Raw genomic sequence first — 19,775 nt, 5'->3', positions numbered from 1 at the left:
TTGGTATAAATTATGCAACAACAGTCTACTCAAATTTTTAAATATATTAGTCCAGTTTTTACAGTGTGGGAAGCCTAGCATTGTTTTCTATCAAGTGCGTTATACTCTGGTATGTAACTTGACACTGCAACTCTGAGTGAGTCTTTAAGATGGGCATCATTGAGGCGTGTTCTGTGTTTGTTTTTGATGAAGTTCATGTCCAAAAAGGCTTATTTACAACGATAAGTTGAACCTGCAGCCCGACGGGCTTTGAGGTGGAGGTCATTTTGCAGTGTTACAGTTTTAATCTCCACCTGTTCGGCATCCAGGCTCAATCGATTTCGTTATACCGGACAGCAGCTACTATTACAGAAAGTCAGAAACATGATATTAAGGTGCGATGAGTGTTTAGTGTCACAGAATCAATCTGTGTCAAAAGATACAGATATTGAAAATGTTCTAGTGCTTCACGACTACTTGCTACCAAATAGCATAATGTTGTTTGCTATTTTGGAATTGTCCTGGACATCGAGCTACCATAACGGACCCCCCGTCATTTCAAGAAGACAGTCGATGGCATTCCGTCATGTCGCATGTATAGGCAGTGCACCGACTGCACCGTATCCTCAGTCTTCGATATCTTGTGTTGGTATATTACTAATTGTAATTGAGGATATTTGATATCATCATTTCAAGTGTTTATATATGTGTATTATCATTTGTAAGTTACATGTTAGTGTGATTTAAACAGGAATATCTAGCATTACACCCTTGCACTTGAACTAACACCATACCATAAACCTAACATTACACACAATTTATTCTAAGTATAAGTAAGTACTCAATTATAAGTAGCGATCTCCACTCCATGTAAGTGTTCTAGGCCTAATTTTGCCTAAACAAGAAAATTGTAGTAGTAAGTAGCGCCACAAATTTCCACTCAAGTAAAAATACAAGTAACTATCTTTAAAGTAAGCGTTATCGGACTAAGTTCGACTGAAAAATTGAAAACTGAAATTTTTACGAAAAACTGAAAACTGTCAAGTAGGAGTAGAAGAATCGACGTAAAGTTTTACTCCGGTACAAGTAGAAGTAGCGATTTACAATGAAAAAGAAGTAAAAGTACTAGTAGAAGTAGATAGAAGTACCGCTACAGCTTTTTACTCAAGTACAAGTAACGATTTACATGTATGTATTGTAAGCATACTTTCACTTAAAATAGTGACAACTGCTAAGGAGAAGTAGAAGTAATGTTAAATGATAACTGCTCGAGTAAGTATCCGGAAAAAGTAAACAAATCGACAGAAATCAGAACGAAATCTATCTGCATTATTATGCATATGTATATATGTATATTACATTAGTGTGGTCCTTAAAAAACGATTTTTGAAAAGTTGTTGGCCTGACCCTGAAAAAATGTTCCTTTTGGTTCAAAAGCACCGAGTTTAATATTTTATTCATGTTGATTAATGTTTAGAGGTGGGTCAGACCAAGAACTTCCCCAAGTTCGTTTCAGAAGGACTATTCTGATATATATGCCATTGCGTTTTTGAGTCACGTCGTATGTATGAAATCGATCCTTCTTTTCACGCTATTTTTCGAAACTTCATCTCGGAGAAGCGCATGAGGTCGGAGGAACTCCGCCACCAAATACCCTTGTTGCCTGTTTCGTTGAAGTTTCCATTCAGATTGGTGTTGCCGCAGTAGCCATACCAATATTGAATTCGGCCCGATACGCAATTCAATGACGAACGATCAACGATGTAATGGGCGCATCCCGCACCGTACCACCAGCCTCCTCCGAAGAGAGAAACGCAATTCATTACCGAATGATCGTTGTCCGCGTCTTTCGTTGAGAATTGGCGATTGTTGTTACTGTAGGAGAGATCATATTCGGTTGCATTCCCGGAATATCCGGATACGTGCAGTCTGTAGTTGTCGGATCCGGGCCCGATGCGGAAGTTGCTGGGAAAAAAATTCTGTGATATTGTGATACTCTTTTGCGACCGCTACCGGTATGACAGCGTTGCTTGAGCAGGGACAAGTTGCACAGGGTTGCCAGATTGACCCTTTTGGCGCGAAATTCCCATGGGAAATATTGCAAATTTATTCACGTTGTTAACATTTTATGTATTATTAAAAACTTTATTGATGATGAGATATCAATTTATAAATTAAGATATCAAATTTTGCTACCGGCAGTGGTAGTGGCATGTTATCGTGTTACATTACAACTGGAGTAACCTGTTACGGCTGTCATAGCTTCCAATGTTATAATGCTAAGCAGGCTACGCCAAACATGTCTTTTGTATTATATTAGGCAAGTACTAAACCGGACGATTCTATAATTTTTCAAAATATGGGATGGTACCAGTGGCGGCTCGTCCTATAGGGCAACTGGGGCATTGCCCCACCTAAAATTCTGTTCAATAACAATTCTTTACCATTTATAGACGCACACCTATCTATATAAACCGAAATCACAGCGAAAATCGTATACTTCTTGTCCTTTCGCTTGTAAATGCCCATATATAGCGAAGTCTATGCGAAAATCGAATTCTCTTCTGTGTTTTCGCTTTGCGAATGCCTAGCCGGGGCTTGCCCCGGTAGCGCTCATAACAAGCTTTCACTGTCTATTCTCTCAAAACCGCGCACAATAAAGAAACGGTGATTTACTCTCTCCTATTCATAAAATTACCGAGCAACCGGGGCACGATAGCTCTGTGCCCTTAAGGTGTGATGTAACAATCGTATCTATAGCTGAACTCTGTTACCGTCATATGCGTTTAGAGAGAGAGAAATATGATATTCTTTCTCGCCTGCACCATCGAGATGCTTTGGCGACGGAGTTGCGATACGGCCCCATGAGGTCATCTAGTCTGCGCCCCCGTTTTTTTTTCTCCTCCATGCTATCCGTGATTGCTGAGCGCCTAGCAGGATAGCTGCGGATACCATTTTTCGAGTCTTTGGTATGACCCGGCCGGGGATCGAACCCACGACCTACCGCTCGAGAAGCCGGACGCATAACCATTACACTATCTCGCTCGACCTTAGTCGACCTTTGCTGGTATAGGTCGATTTTAATGGGGTTTCACACCATGAAAACTCTTGAAACTTGTTATGTCATGTCGTGATGGTGGTATTTAACACTGCCCCAAGTTTCAGGGTTTCTACTTAAAGTTTAGGGTAGTAATTCCGTTTCCGAAGTTGAGTGTGTGCTGATCCGTCATGTATCGCAAACAGATTTTACTCAAAAGCCGGTATTGGTATCCATTGGTTTTGACGGTGTTCAATACTGAGATCGGTTATGACATTTGGCACGGTAAGTCTTAATGTTAGTATCGAACGCTGTACCAAGTTTTAAGTTTGTCACTGAACTGTGTTAGTGGTAATTTCGTTTCCTAATTCGAGTGAGAGCTGACTCGTCATTTATCGCTAACAGATTATACGCAAAGCCGGTATTGGTCTCTATTGATTTTAACGATGCTCCTTACCTAGATCCGTCATAAGCTTTTGCACGGTATGTCTTGATTTTAGTATCGAACGCTGTGCCAAGTCTCAAGGTTGACACTCAATGATTAGGGCAGTAATTTCGTTATCAAGGTCGAGTATGGTAAAGATGTGCTCCGATCTGACACTTTAGCCTACAACACATTGCGGATTTCACGCAAAAGCCGGTGTATCTGCGGTAGCGTTAAGTGAGATGATGATATCATTCTCAGTTTGCATTCAAATATTTACTTTGATCGTATATTCTCCAATGTCAATTTCACCGTGAAATTGTGGCCTTCAAGCCATTTGCGTACAACCCCCCCGTCACTTGATCAGCCTATTCCTCAGTAAATTTTACGCAAAATTCGGTGTTGGTCTGTTCGCATTAATTTTGACAGTGTACCATACCGAAAAGGGCCATGAGGCCACTTCTCGATAATGTCATGTAACAGTGTACCAAGTTTAGGGCTTTCATCCACGTATTTATTCGGTAATATATTTTTCAAAGGCGATTTCGCAGCAGACCTATAAGACAGTAATAAAAACGTATGTGTCGTGTTACAGTCTCCAGTTTCAAGGCCAAAATCTCTTATGCTGTACCGAGACCAAATTTCCGAGGCTGCTATTCTTAGTCCTTTACAATGATGTTTTGGATTCAATAGGACAGGCCCAATCTATGAGATAACAATTGCGTATCTGTCCGAATTCGTTGACCTTTCCAATTAGGCTTACGCTATCTCTCGAGTTATAGTCATCTCCATTTCTGCAGATAATTAGTCACGTCTAATGCGAACATGAACCGTGTTGAATCTTTGTTCCGTACGCCGTTTACGCAGTTACCACACTTCAAGTCACAGCTCACCAGCGGACCTCTCGTGGCACATACGTTAAAATCACTGTTGCCGGGAAATTCATGTTACCGTACCATCATTAAGTTACTTGTTTACGTTGGAAAACGCCATTGTGACGTCATCTTGATAAAAAGTCGCTTGCAGCCCTTGCCCCACCACCCGATATTGTCACGAGCCGCCACTGGATGGTACTAAGAATCCTATCCGTACAGTGAGAGAGAAAAGGATCGCATAGTTGGAGCAATTTGTTGAGGAGCTACTGCGGCGGAATATGTGGGTCACTTACAAGAATTCGGCCTTATATATTCTATGAAATTAATCACTTATGTGCGGAAGTGGATAAATTCGACAGATGCATATATCACTTCCGTCAGCCTCGAAGGTGCCTATATTCCCCATCAGAAACTACGTCTTTTTGCGCGAGAGGATTCTTCGGGAGATGGATTTTGTGAGGCTGTGTACGTTTCCTCAGGGTATGTTGGAAGCTTCAAACCAGGGGTGTCCAAACTGCGGCCATAGCGGGAAATTTGTGCGGCCGTCGACCCGTAATTCAATTTGAACTGATTTGGCGGCCGTTAACATGGGTATTTGGCGTCCATTATGTACAGGGTTGTAACCAAGTCACAAGGCTCTGAGTCACAATTCAATCTCACTTGTATATTTTTGACTCGAGTCAAGTCGAGTCATTTTCAATTCCCACCGAGTCAAGTCCGAGTCCAAGTCAGCGAACAGAGGATCGAGTCCGAGTCATGGTATTATGACTCGAGTCCGAGTCCAAGTCATTGTGTTGACTGCCCAGTTTCCAGTTAAAGTCTTACTACACCCACTTTTATAACTCTGTTTGGTGATATTGAATGGTTCGCGTTTATAATATATCAATTTTCCTCACTTTTAGCAGTTTCTGGTCGCATTTTCAAGCACCAGTACCAACAAACGAAATCCCAATAATGTGTTGGCTTCGAAATTTCAATGAAATGTCGGTCTTGGCCGTCTGAATCTCGAGTCAATGACTTGCTTCGAGTCATGCGCAATGACTCGAGTCCAAGTCGAGTCAATACACAGATTGACTCGAGTCGAGTCGAGTCATTTCCGTATTTTGAGAAAATGACTCGAGTCGAGTCGAGTCATCCGAAAATCGTGACTCGAGTCTGACTCGAGTCATTACAACCCTGATTATGGATGCCCTGGAATGCGAATGTAGGCTACATAAGTAGGCTAATCCAAATGCAGCCGTGAATAACACGAAGGTTTGCCACCCCTGCTTCATGTTTAAACAGATGATGTTGGCAAAGTTCTCGCCAAATTCTGACATCCAAAGAAGTGGAATTCAACGAGAAATCAATAGAGCAAATGCAAGATACGGTTACCACAACACTAAAAGTACTGTATGCAGAGTTGGTCAAAGTAGTCCGCCCTGCTACTCAAGTAGAAATAGAAGTAACGCTGTAAATATCTACTCGACTACAGACGATTACTCCGACATGTGTCTGCTGAAAATATTGCGTTTTTTTAATTGCTATACTGGTATATCTATTTCATCGATTGAATAATGTAACAGGTAGATTCTTCGAAAATCTATTCAGTTACCTTGATACGGGGGCCATATCACGCGGTTCTTATGAAAATGACACTTGTAAATGTGATGCAAACTTTCCCCTAATCAATTTTCTACTTTTCGAAATCCAGATTGTGAAAAGCACTTTTGCCCAAAAACTATTTCATGTAGAACTGGGAGTATTCCAAGACATAGCCACCTGAAGAAATAGTGCAAATAGGCAAAACCTACTTGAAGACTTTGAAAAAGTAGAAACACTTCGTTCCTGACCACCACTAACTATATGTCATGAGCCTTTATCATATCGCCAAAAATACGATGGTTAGCTAGAGATTATATCAAATCGAAAGGACCATGCATTTTATTATTTTCTTTTGCCAAGCAGCTAAAGAAATCCCATGAAGTGTTTATAATCTTAGAAAAAAAAGGGGAGGCGCGCAGTGAGTATATCTGCGCTAAGACACCAATGGTGGATGGAACAAACCCTAGTTAGGGTAAATTTCTATGTGACGGAGATTTATCTGGGCTCCTCATCGCCGACCCCGCTGCACTAACAGTGTCTTGAAAAGCCCATAAGCACAGTAAGCTAAGCTGCATAAAGTCGGCACCTGAGACCCGACATTGGATGCATGCGAGAGAGACTGTGACGGAAGACGATCGAAGCGTTTGAAAGCGAACGAAGAGGGATGCGAAAGACCAAGATACTGAAGGATACAATTGAGTCATTGAAATTCATCTGTGCAATATTAATGTCGTGATGCACATTGCAAAAGGCCTAAAAAGGTTAAAATCATGCTGTCCATATTTGCGTAGATTATTGAACTAAAGTATGAAGGGTCCTTGGCGGACAGAGAGTTCGAGAACCACAGATATAAAACATGTTTTCAAAACAGATACATGTCACGAGAACCGTGTGGCTTCAAACTTGCCTGTATTTTGCCACCCAACGAATTCCTCTATTTTTCGTGATCATGTTGATTTCCATTTCCATATTTCCCTCCTTCGTCCTTTCATGCAACTCCTCGAGCCCTGGAGACAAACCTTACGAAATTATGAAAGGCATCGGCTTTGAATGAAGCTACTTGCCAGAATCCGATTTATTACAAAGGTCATAACCAAGATAAGATCGACGAAATCCAGGGTTGTAATGACTCGAGTCACGATTTTCGGATGACTCGACTCGACTCGAGTCTTTTTCTAAAAATACGGAAATGACTCGACTCGAGTCAATCTGTGTATTGACTCGACTTGGACTCGAGTCATTGCGCATGACTCGAAGCAAGTCATTGACTCGAGATTCAGACGGCCAAGACCGGCATTTCATTGTAATTTCGAAGCCAACACACTATTGGGATTTCGTTTGTTGGTACTGGTGCTTGAAAATGCGACCAAAAACTGCTAAAAGTGAGGAAAATTGATATATTATAAATGCGAACCATTCAATATCACCAAACAGAGTTAAAAAGTGGGTTTAGGAAGACTTTAACTGGAAACTGAGCAGTCAACACAATGACTTGGACTCGGACTCGAGTCATAATACCATGACTCGGACTCGATCCTCTGTTCGCTGACTTGGACTCGGACTTGACTCGGTGGGAATTGAAAATGACTCGACTTGACTCGAGTCAAAAATATAAAAGTGAGATTGACTTGTGACTCGGAGCCTTGTGACTTGGTTACAACCCTGACGAAATCCTACAACTTGAAGGTATCAAATTCAAAAAATCCCTACCGAGCCACAAATCTCCTTCAATGTCCCCGAATCCATTTTTGTAATCATCCCATCCTCGGTCAAAATCCACGTCTCCGTTTATTCTGCACTGGAAAACCTGCAACGGAACTGTACTTTCAGAAAGGATGTGAATCCTATCCTTGAGTGTGCTTAAAAGCTTGTGTTTCAAACCTTATTTTGAAGTTTTGTTCATCATAAAACAAGTTGACTCCTGGCGTTACAAAAGAAAGATTTGAGATTCTACTCACAGTCCATCCGTTGCCAGCAATGCATTTCTTCTTCTCATCTTTCTTTTTGAGTTGAAGTTTCTTCTGCATCTCCGACATCCTTCCCGGACCCTTCATGAAAAGTGCGCACTATAGAACTCTCACCGGTGACGTCAAACTACTCGAATATACCAACCCCACAGTCCCCCTTCGAGATCCATGTGCCGTTTACGTATCTTCTGACGCAAAATTTGGCTGGAAAAGAAAAATGTAATCCAATTCACATAGGAACACAAATTCTTCGCACCTGACGACTGAAGGTAGATCACGAATCCGGACATCAAAAGCATCCAAATATTGAGCGACATATTCAATATCAGCTGCCGTATGGCCGTGAGTACTGAACCGAATAAGATATAGAAACTGATGGGCAACTTTCCATCAATTGCAATACGCGTGCACCGTGCAATGACGATATGCTGCTGTGCTCCACTATGGCTGTGATTCACGGGAAGTCAAATCATCGACATCGTGCATGAAATATGTCGAATCGTGTTCGCCAGGAAGCTCTTTCGATGAAGCAGGAGTTGACTTTCGAACTATGATCGTGACTAACAAACTAATCGTTATAATAGGGCAGGGGTTTTCAACTATCCATGTATAACAGGTCACATTTTAACAACAGCGGTTGCAACGGTCCCAGAAATCATGTATTCACGTAATTCAATGCATTAACAATAGTTCTTTGCTCATGTTTAATTCGATGATTATGCAGTGGCAGCCCGTCCCATAGGTCAACTAGCAAAAAGCCCCGCCTGTAATTTTGTGCAATAACAATAATAGCAATAACTTAATATTTACAGAATGTGCGTCATATAACGAAATTGCGGCCAAAATCGTAGTATTTTCTATGTTTTCCCTTGTAAATGCTCAAGCCGGAGAATACATTTTCTTGCCATCGTAACTAGCTTTAGCGCTCGTAACTAGATTTAGTTTCAATATTATCTTACTCGGTGACATTAGTGAAAAATCTGGTAATTTTCGATTTGCTATGCTCCTATCATGAAACACCCATGCTATTTGCCATATGGTGCTCCCCCTTGATATTAATCTTAAAATTTCATCTGCAATGTCTGATAAACTGTGCCAGATTCGTTTCCGAAGTCGAATGTGTGCTGATCTGTCTCACACCGAATACAGAAATTACTCAAAGGCTGGTGTCGGCATGTAGGCCTACCGAATTTACCAATATTGTTCTATACCAGTGGTTCTCAAACTATTTTAGACATGCCCCCCTTGATGATAGTGAAAAATTTCGCGCCGCCTCATCTTCATATCAAAAATATGGAAAAGAGAAACCAGAATATTTGCAACCCCAACGCCAAGTACAATGGCATGGAAGGTTATGACTGTTGAGAGACCTCTAAAATATGAAAGTATAGGACTATACACAGAGCAGTAATTTTGAGCAGATTGTTGAATACTTTGTCGAAAATAATCATGTGCAATGGTAGCACATAGCATATATATCTTTTAGCAATTTTGGTCTCTAATCCCTTCTATTTCCTACTTTCCTATTTTCTACTTAGGCTTGGCACAAACGTACCTGACAATAAGCTACATCAAAAACCAAATGGCGCTGGGTCGCACGCCATTCAAACTCAGCACTTCTTCACAAGACAAGCGAATTATCTCAGCCGGTATAGCATGTGCTCGGCAAAACACTAATTTAATTGAATGATTTGTGCTGCCATAAAATTCGCTACTTCAGTGTGGCATTCTACAAATTGTGTCATAATTGAGTATACCCGAAGTGGCTACTTCGACGCTGTAAGCTACTTCGATTTAAATCCTTGTGTTGTAGATTCAAAAGGCATTTATATATGACATATGAAATGGCCCTATATGGGGAAATATCATATTTGTCCATATCTTTGTGTCTTCCTACGCACTCTGACAGACAGACCATAAAAGCATCAGTTAACACCCACAGTCACACATCCACCATATATAGTTACTCCTAATTACGAAACATCTTCTGATCGAGGCAATGTCCATCAGTATCAGTCACACGCACCGCCATTGACGGTGGTGGTCCCGGTTTGATTCTTAGCAGTAAAGCACGTTCCGTAGCGTCGAAAATTTATCTGAGATTCTCCTCTCCTACGTTGCTGTGCTCATATCGTCTTTACAATAAAAAGCCCAGAGAAATACCCGATCAATGACCAATCCGAGAGAAAGGAAAGAGCGAGGAAGCCTAAAAAGAAAGCTATCACAAGCTGAGGCTGAGGGTACGCCAGATTGATAGACCGCACTTGTTACTTTCGACATACTGCTATCTGTTCATTGCAGCGCATTGTATTTTGAGCACGTGTAAAAATAATAAAACCATCGAATATGCCTTATTCAGAAATTTGGTTCCTTAATTATTGTTGTATGCCGACCTTTGTTTAACAAAATTTCTCGCGGCGACAATTCCGACGAGCAGGACTGCGAGATCGACAAGCAGGCGCGCACACACAGGTTTGTGTGTAGCGATGGCGGAGTCGTTGGAATGAATTTGAGATGCGACGGAAAATCTCACCGCAAAGACACGAATGCAAATGTTTTTTTTTTTTTGATTACTTGGTTGTTTGCTTTCTGTTGCTTGTGTTTTTGTCTGTATAACTGTTTGTTTGTGTGTTGTGTTGTTCCTTATTAGTTTTGTTTGGATGATGGTTTGTTTCATTTTGTTTGTTCGTTTCGTGTTTTTGTTACTTGTTTGTCATTGTTTGATTATTGATTTGTTGTTCCTTGTTCAATATCAGCTGCCCCGACCTTACGTATCCCACTTAACTAAATGAGATAAGTGGTGATCGTAAACTTTCGATCAATTGCAATACGAGTGCAATGGAGATATGATATGTTCCACTGACTGTGATTCCCAGGAAGTCAGCTCATCGACGTCGTGTCTGAAATACGTCGAATCGTGTTTGCCAGGAAGCTCTTTCTATGAAGCATCAGTTTCGATATTTTGACGCAATAAGGAAACGTTGACTTTCGTACAAACTAGGAATTTGGCGGCATGGCATTTTAACTTTGTTTTATTCTTATTGACGTATTGCCTAGTTCGCTGACAGCCAAGTGTGGGATTTTCTCTTAATATCACGACTCTATCTCCCTAATAATTCTCTTCAACGCATGATATTCTCGTCTTATTCTTCTTGTAGTTGTCATTGTGCGTGCGTGTAAATAGCACCCAGCACATCGTGTGAGTTGTTGGAGTGACCGAGATTAGGCTAGTCATTTCAACTGTTCTTTTTTATTTCAGTTTTATCATGATCATCTATTACTATGAATAATTGCAAAGTTGCACACTAAGGAACTCTGTTTAAGAGCCCTTGCCGTATCGCATGTACGGTACAGAGACCAAAGGAAAGCTGGCCATAATTTTCCCAGCCATAAAAAATCTTAAGTGTCATGTTCCGCAAAGGCTATCGTTTACAACGGAAATGATGGGGGAGCTGGGTCAAAAAATGTTTACCGGTTATCTGATGTGAATCCGGCAGAATGTATGGAATCTGACGATTTCATTTCTGGGGAACCAGGGGTATTTTGACCCAGTTCCCCCCATAGGAATGTTGATAAAATTTGTTATGGTTAAAGTTCTAATGTCGGTACATATTTTGTGATTATCAATAATATGATATATAAAATATGTATTTCTGTTCAGGGCATAACTCTGTGATACATACCTTCTATATGCACTATAAAATCGGTAAATTTCGAATTATGGATGGAAACTTTTGCGGCCAACTTTGCTCAGATCAGTGGAAGAACACTACAACTGCAATAGACGACAATTGCTATTTACAGATGTATTGTAAGAATGTAGTAGATAGGAGATCATGTAAGTCCAGGTCACATAAAATTCGTGCATTTCACGACGGATTATACCTTCTCTCAAATTGAATAATATATGCAATAAAATTAAAAATTGAAAAATGAATCAAATCAAAAATATAAAAGTCGATTCCAGATCACATAACGACAGGTTTAGCAACAAATGAAGTTTGCTCGCAATTAATTTTTCCGACTTCGTTTAGAATGAAAAACTTTTATATGCAATCCTGACGCAGACTAAAACAACAAAACAATAAAGCAAATCAGTGTTCATGACGATCATATATTTCCATCGCAAAAAATTGAGAAAACTAAATTCCAGGCGACTAATTTTCTGTCAAATTTCATTCGAAGTCATAATTTTCTTCTGTTTTCATTGTCGGCACTGCGAATAAAAATCTTTCATTTCATTCCATTGAGTTAGTCACGTAGGTCTGGTCTTTTTCTAAACTTCATCTCCGAGAAGCGCAGGAGGTTGGAGGAGCCCCGCCACCAAAATCCTTTCTCCCCTGTTTTGTTGTAGTTTCCGTTCAGATTGGTGTGGGCGCATTGGCGATACCACCAGCCTCCTTCGAGGCGAGAAGCGCAATTCCTTGGCGGCCAATCAGCGCGCTCCGCGTCTTTCGTTGAGAATCGTACATGGTTGCTGTATGAGAGAGCATCTCCGGTTGAATTTCCGGAGTATCCGGATACGTTCAGTCTGTAGTCGTGCGGTCCGATGCGGAAGTTGCTGAAAAGAGAAGATGTGAATGTGACTGATTTTCCGTCGCCGGAAATATACGGATATTCATAAGCGACCACTAGCGGTTATGAACGTTTATGAACGAATTGCCTGCCAGGAATCGCTGGAACACTGAGAAATCGATTTGTGTGTTGGGCTCTTTCACCATTGGTACATGAAATTCCCGTTCACATGATTGGCACCCCTCGCTATCTGATTAATACTTCGATTTTACACCACTTATAACTCGGAACCCAGTGACTTGGCACAACAACGGACCCAACAGTGGAATGAACGAACGAGAGAACAAAAGTTGAATACATCATTGGCATAAAATGAATAAACAATTGACATAACACTAAAATAACGAAACTAGGGAAGAAGTAGGGAAATATATTATTATAGAAAAGATAGGCTGACGACCAACCACTTACATCTGCTCAGCAGGGTAGAAGGGCTAGAGAAGTGGTTCCCAACCTTTTTCGACTCATCGCCCCCTTTTGAAGCTCCACACCGATCATCGCCCCCAAATATTGGGAACCAGCACTTCGTCAGCCCCCCCGAAAAAAACGTTGGTCTTTGGCCCCATAGGGTGAGAAACCAAGCCCCAGAACCCCCTCAACCAGTGGGCTTTTTGTCGCTACATATCAGCTATACCCTATTTCATGTACTGTTTGGTGAGTCACCGTGTATTTCGCCTAAACGCGCGAAGCGCGACAAATTCATATAATTCATGTTTGAATCCATCAATATGGTCGATGTGGTATGTTGGAAAAGGTAGGACCCCTAAATAATAATTTAACATCTTCCGGCGGAATCGTTGTTATATTGACCTATTTACATGATGCTATTTCGTGACCTCCTATATCTGCTATGTCAGAAGATATCAGAGGTGGTCAGTAGCGAAGTACTTCTACTTTTTCGAAGTACTCAAGTAGTGTTCCTCTACTTCTGGTACTTACTCGAGTAGATCTGATTTTCGCTACTTCTTCTTCTACTCCGTAATATTTTGTGATCTACTGACTTACTTTTCGCTATTTTCAGTTTGACAAGTAGAAGTAGTTCAATCCTCCAATCAGGAAGATAGCCTGAGGAATTTCGGGGCTGTTTTCACGGAGTATTAACATTTAATTTTCATAAAAGTTGAGTAAAGCCCAGTATTTTAGTCACACTTCGCGCGCAGTAGATACGGAGTATGATTTCACGAAAGTATCGGTGAATATAATTTAGGTAGCGGGTTGGCGTGGTTACGTTCACACCACATTTTCGCCTTTCGCCCATATGAAATATTTCATCACCGTGTATATGGCTCATCACAACGGTTGAAACAGATGTTTCTACCATGTCCATTTTCCATGGCGTGTCCTAATCTGGTAAGTGGACTCCGACTTTTTTAAATAGTTTTAGAGCTATTTTAGCATACCACCTTTGAAACTTTCTGGACTAAAGACATGAAATACATGTTCTGGTTTTAGTGGGTGTCTGATTCCATAGACTACTCCAAGTCGTTTCGATATCTTCCTGCCTTTCCATTGTATCGCATTTTTGGGGTGTATTGAACTGATAAAATTGCTAATAAACCAATGATGATGATGATGATGATGAAGTAGTATTTATATTTCACTTTCAATTCCCAGTATCATATACTTTGAGTTCTAATTAATATCATTTGTTTTAGTCTGGATAACATACATGTTGAAGTATAAAAGCAAGTGTAGTAATGGCTTTAATTTCCGGAAATAAAGCTACACAACATGGCATTTTTACGCCCCCCCCATATTTTTTATTAACGTTTATTATTCGCGCAACGTATTGGTCTTCGACTAAACTACGGGCCTTATAATATAGGGGAGGGCGTCGTACCATGATATTTTCTAAAACGTGCTGTTCGAGAAAACAGACGATTAGTATCATATTTCCATATCAATACTATCATTTTCATGCCATGATGCGGACGAATGCTTGTGCTGTCAAAAATTTTTTCGATTATGATCTTTTCGAAGCCGCGGCCCTTTCTAGATCTTTCCATTCCTTGTGAGTGCTTTCTATCGTCGTCTTTTTCTGCGCCTTTTTTACGGCGAGGGAAGAGGAGCCTAGATAAACCTCCGACGGGAATCGAATCGGCGCCACCCGATTTGTAGGCGCTTATCGTCACCACTGCGCTATCTCCGCCATCAATATGAATCGAGATGGGCACCTTTCGCATAGCTCAATTTGCACCTTTTGACAATCCATGTGAACGAATTAGGATCGTTTTCACAACTACTTACTTACTTGAGTAGATTTAAAATCAGTCAATTCTACTTCTACTTCAAGTAGTTTTAGGTTGCTAATAGAAGAAGTACTTCTACTCGTACTTGAGTAGATTTTTTCGTCGCTACTTCTACTTCTACTTGAGTAGCTTTCTTGATTACTTTGGCCACCTCTGGAAGATATAGAAATCGTCAAAACGTACCAAACTAAAAGACGCACATGATTTCATATTGGTATTTCTTTAGTGGCAAATAATTTTTTCCTTGAAGGATGGCATTTGTCCTGTAGGGTTAATGTCGCCAGGAGAGGAACATTCGACGCCAGCCATCGAGGCGCCTATGGACAATTAAATATTGTATATATATCGAAGTTTTCAGTCAGCACAAGGACATTTCTTTTCGGCCAAGGTCTTCTCGCTGCTGATCGTTCTGGCACACTTCTCGGAGGCGCATGTTACATGGTCTCTAACTTCATATGTCTTGGTGCGTCGTGGCGCAGTAATGACCGTCGCCGAAGTCTCCCATTTCCATAAGTCATGCGTATTTTTGTTGGGTGACGGGGACCACAACGTCAAGATACATGAAAATATTAAATCGCGCCCAGCGCGAAAATTTTTTGAATCGCATGAATTTCTAAAAAATTACTTTATCATTCATGTTAATTCACGAAATAATTCTGGGCTTCCTTCGATTTCGGGCCCCCCACCCCCAATTGGGGTTGGGTTTGGGGTACGGTAGTTACGCCCCCGACTCCAATATAGCCGTTTTAACGCACCATCGCCCCCTCTATCGCCCCTTCGTTAAATTCGCCCCCTCTGCCCGCGAAATCGCCCAATGGGGGGGGGGGGGGGGGGGGGCGATATCGCCCACGTTGGGAACCACTGGGCTAGAGGCTTTTAGCGAGAAATTGCGCCTCGCACTATCGGGACTTGTCGCCCTTCAACAAGCGATTTCCACACGGCTATAATATAAAATAGGGGACTCGAAGTGCCATGCGGAAACTGACTCGATACTCTACGAGCATATAGGCCCTAGGAAGTGATGCAGCTTTGTAGGTAGTCCGTACTCGCCTGTAGATGGCAGGGCTGCTGCTGGTGTAGGTTTAGGCCTAGCTGTCGGAATACGGTTTGTGTGAAGTTCGGTTGCTGTGTGTATAGGCCGGCGTGTCTCGTATTTGCAGGTCTTCTGTTTCCGTTATCAGTTTGTATATATCGTTATTGCGAGAATACGAGTTTAGTGTGAATCACCATTTTGAATATTGTGCCATGGAATATAATCTTATTATAACCGCATGGACTTGTGTGCATTGCGTTTAACGAGTGCGAGCAGGTTGCGATCGCATGGAGACGAGGTCTCGAGCCAAGGAACACTACCGCGTTCCATGATGTTATAGGTACATCGTGGTGTATCCTGGTCGCAATATATTAATGGAAAATTTTAAGATTGTATAGAAACTCCCCCTACCGGCATAAATCAGGTTCGTCAATTTTGTGATACTTGACTCCAACACTGACAGATGGAAGGCAGATGCGATCTACATTTAGCAATCAAAATCAACATACCGACATCGACATTGTAATGACTGTCACGGACTGTGCCGTTAACTCTTAATAAAGGGCACACGAAAAGACTTAATGAGTTAATGAAGTCTTTACTGCAATGAAAGTGGTTCTGAAAGCAATACTCAAGTTCAGTACCGCCAGCCACATATTCAAGTATTTGAAGAAAAGGTACAACTCAATTTTATTCAGATAATTAGAAATGTGATGTTTCTTCCCAGGCGTGAAGTCACATTAGTAAATTACATTTTCACGATGTATGTGCTGAATGCCAGTCTGCAAGGTCCCGTCAAATAAGGCATACTTGGAAATAGAATGAATACCCTTATTAATGCTGCGGCCTGCGGCGCCATCAAACACTAGGAAATTGGCCCACGGGCACATTTGAGGTTGAGACCCCTGATCTACAATTTATGGTGACTGGTCATATCCCTGTTACTGAGATTAGTTCGTGTTTATCCCTGTTTTATTAATAAACCTTTTACTTGCACGTAGCTATATGTATGAATTTTAACAAAATTTGATTGTTTCCTGGCGGAAACTTAAGTTTGAGAACCAAGGTTTAAAGCAGGTTTTAGAAATAGATATTGGTTCGGTAGAACCGTTGCTACAAACTTGCCTGTATTTTGCCACCCAATGAATTCCTGTATGTTTTGTGATCATGTTGATTTCCAATTCCATATCTCCTTCCTTTGTCACTTCATGCAATTCCTCGAGCCCTGGAGACAAACGTTGTGAAATTTTAGAGAGAATCAAGTTACTTTGCGATAATAAGCTTTATTACAAAGGTCATAACCATGATAAGATCGACTTAATACTACAACTTGGAGGAATTAACTCAAAATTTTGCTACCCAGCCACATATCTCCATCACAATCCCCGAATCCTTTCTTGTAATCATTCCAATCTCGGTAGAAATCCACGTCTCCGTTCACTCTTCGCTGGAAAACCTGCAACGGAATTCAAAAAATAGTCAAACTTTCCGAACTGCCACTAATTACATCTCTGAGTGCCTTCAAGATTGTGGTCGAAACCTTATATTTTGATGTCTTGTTCAGCATAGAGCAAGTTAGCTTTCGGCGTTGCAGAAGAAAGATGTCAAATATTACTCACAGTCCATCCCTTGCCTGCAATGCATTTGTTCTCATCTTCAATTTTGCGTTGAACTTCCTTCTGCATCTCCGACATCCTTACCGGGCCCTTCATGAACAGTACAGATGACAGAACATTTAGCACTGACATCAAACTACATGTATACCGACTAGGGATGGTGTGAACGTGAGGTTCACGTTCGCGTTCTGTGTGTGAACCTCGGATATTTAGAGGTTCGCGTTCACAACAGAACCTTGGTAGGTTCTGCACTGTGAACCTTTTTCATATATTACAATTTTCACTTCAACGCTGGTTCAAATTTATTGCATTTCAACTGCAGGCCACTCTATGCATAGCGCTATAGGCATAAAAAAAATCAACACTAAACGAGCATGTACCTTGACAATCTCAAAAGTTTTACTTGCTTTGTTGCAAAAGTTTCCTCGAAATATCCCACTTTCAGTTTGTAAATATCTATTGACTTTCTGCTGCCAGCTTGACCCACGATCACAAAATATCACGAGCGAAATAAGCTACGTAGTCAGCAAATGATGTTTATTCAACTAATCAATCTAGCTGGCGTATGGGGTCAATCTTGACTTCATATGTTTACTGGATCATTAAAACCAAATCGGTGCGATTGAGGTGTTGGCTACTGCTGTATATCTTGGTAATGGGGTAGGCCTACAATAGGTAACAAGTATAGAAACCCGTTTCACACTCTGCACAATATCAATGTACTCATACGCCGAATACATTTTCCGATCTGTCATACGAAAAAGGTGACTCGAGTCTAACTTGAGTCAAGTCATAACTCGAGTCATCCCAACACTGCTACAAGGCTATATCTGCATCTTCCTTGCCCGACGGCATATGCACATCATGTAGGCCTACTCATGGTATGCATTTACGCAAATCGTGTGTATGTATATCATGAGTCGGTGTATATGCCGCAAGGACATCAAGGACAAAAATAAACTACGTCCCTTCCTTTCCTTATATTCCCTGGTAAGTCCTCGTCAAAATTGTTGGCAAAGCGACGGAAGATATTGATTTTATGAGATTATTATATCATTTGATTGCCCCAGTTGATACATTTGGCTGACGTTTAAAACGTCAATATGTATTTCAGCATTGTGAAGTCATGTTGCCCGAGTCGTCGCTAGGTATCGTGTACATTAATATAGGCTATCATTTCATTGAAGGATAGATTGAAATTAGCAATATGACGTCCCGTGACGTCATGAGGTTCACGTTCGTGTTCACACAGAACCTTTCAAAAAGGTTCGCGTTCACACGAACCCGAACCTTTTAGAGGTTCACACCATCCCTACCGACCCCACAATCCCCCTTCGAGATCCATTTGCCGTTGACGTATCTTCTCACGCATAATTTCGCTGAAAAAGAAAAAAAAAATAGAATCGATTGAAATCTTCGTACCTGACGAACCATCAAGGCTGATCGCGAATCCAAACATCAAAAGAATCCAAGTCTTCTGCGACATATTCAATATCAGCTGTAGTGACCTTACGTATACTACTAAATTGAATGAGATAAGCGGTGGTGGGTAACTTCCCATCAATTGCAATGCGCGTGCAATGACGATATGCTGTGTTCCATCTGACTGTGATTCACGGGAAGTCATATCATCGACATCGTGCATGAAGTACGTCGAATTGAGTCCTGCCGTAATCATGACATCCCATTCACGACTTATAACCTCTTGGTCCAGCCCGAGCCATTAACCCCTGAGGCTGAATTCGTGATGTCATCTTGTACAATCCTTTAATCTTTGATCCGTATATAGCCGACGATGAATTGCATTTCAAAGTAAATTATCGGAAGGCAATTATACAGACCCTTACGGGAGATAAGAGCCACTACTACTTTTTACTACTACTAATAATAATAATGATCATAACGGATGATTCTCAGCCGCCGGTCCGCGAAGTCTTTTCTGCCGGTCCGCCAGGTATATTAAAATTTTATAACTTGATTGCAATATGCAATATGTTGCAGTCTTGTCCATTGATAAAATAATAAAATATCAAATTTCAAACTTTTTCAAAACTTCGTGAGGTTAGAGTCTGAAAACATGTTTGATTTCACTTGAAGTTCAAGTCGTCTCCGGTGACGACATCGAGCAACACACTGTAAAAATTATTGTTGTAAATTTACAACAAAAAGCCCGGTGACTTCCAATCAGGGCTGTGGAGTCGGAGTCGGAGTCGGTGGAGTCGGAGTCGGAGTCGGGGTAATTTTCGCTTGATGGAGTCGGAGTCGGAGTCGTGAAAACTATAATAGCTGGAGTCGGAGTCGGTGGGAAAATACTGACTGGAGTCGGAGTCGGAGTTTGTGAGAATGACTATGACTTCGACTCCGACTCCGACTCCAACTTCTCTATCATGAAAACATTTGCTTTCAAAGTATTTTCAATAGAATTTTTATGTACCA

The 19,775-nt window shown here is 41.1% G+C and overlaps 1 protein-coding gene across 1 annotated transcript in view; it reads right to left on the bottom strand.

Moving 5' to 3' along the window:
• Positions 1–727: 727 nt before the first annotated feature.
• The window catches only part of LOC145437780 (ficolin-2-like), a 53,830-nt gene continuing 34,782 nt past the window's right edge, over positions 728–19,775 (bottom strand). Inside the window, exons 2-6 of the mRNA XM_080315076.1 lie at positions 18,660–18,718; positions 17,343–17,429; positions 17,083–17,179; positions 6,807–6,906; positions 728–1,944 (exon numbers count right to left, since the gene is read on the bottom strand). Of these exons, the coding sequence (XP_080171202.1) occupies positions 1,566–1,944; positions 6,807–6,906; positions 17,083–17,179; positions 17,343–17,429; positions 18,660–18,718 (722 nt within the window). The 3' untranslated portion in view covers positions 728–1,565. The remainder of the gene's footprint in view (positions 1,945–6,806; positions 6,907–17,082; positions 17,180–17,342; positions 17,430–18,659; positions 18,719–19,775) is intronic.

The sequence above is a fragment of the Botryllus schlosseri genome, chromosome 4 (genome assembly GCF_051294905.1).
Source record: "Botryllus schlosseri isolate E-star chromosome 4, Bs_hap1, whole genome shotgun sequence".
In the NCBI taxonomy this organism is placed as follows: Eukaryota; Metazoa; Chordata; class Ascidiacea; order Stolidobranchia; family Styelidae; genus Botryllus; species Botryllus schlosseri.
This window is presented reverse-complemented; position numbering and strand designations above follow the sequence as displayed.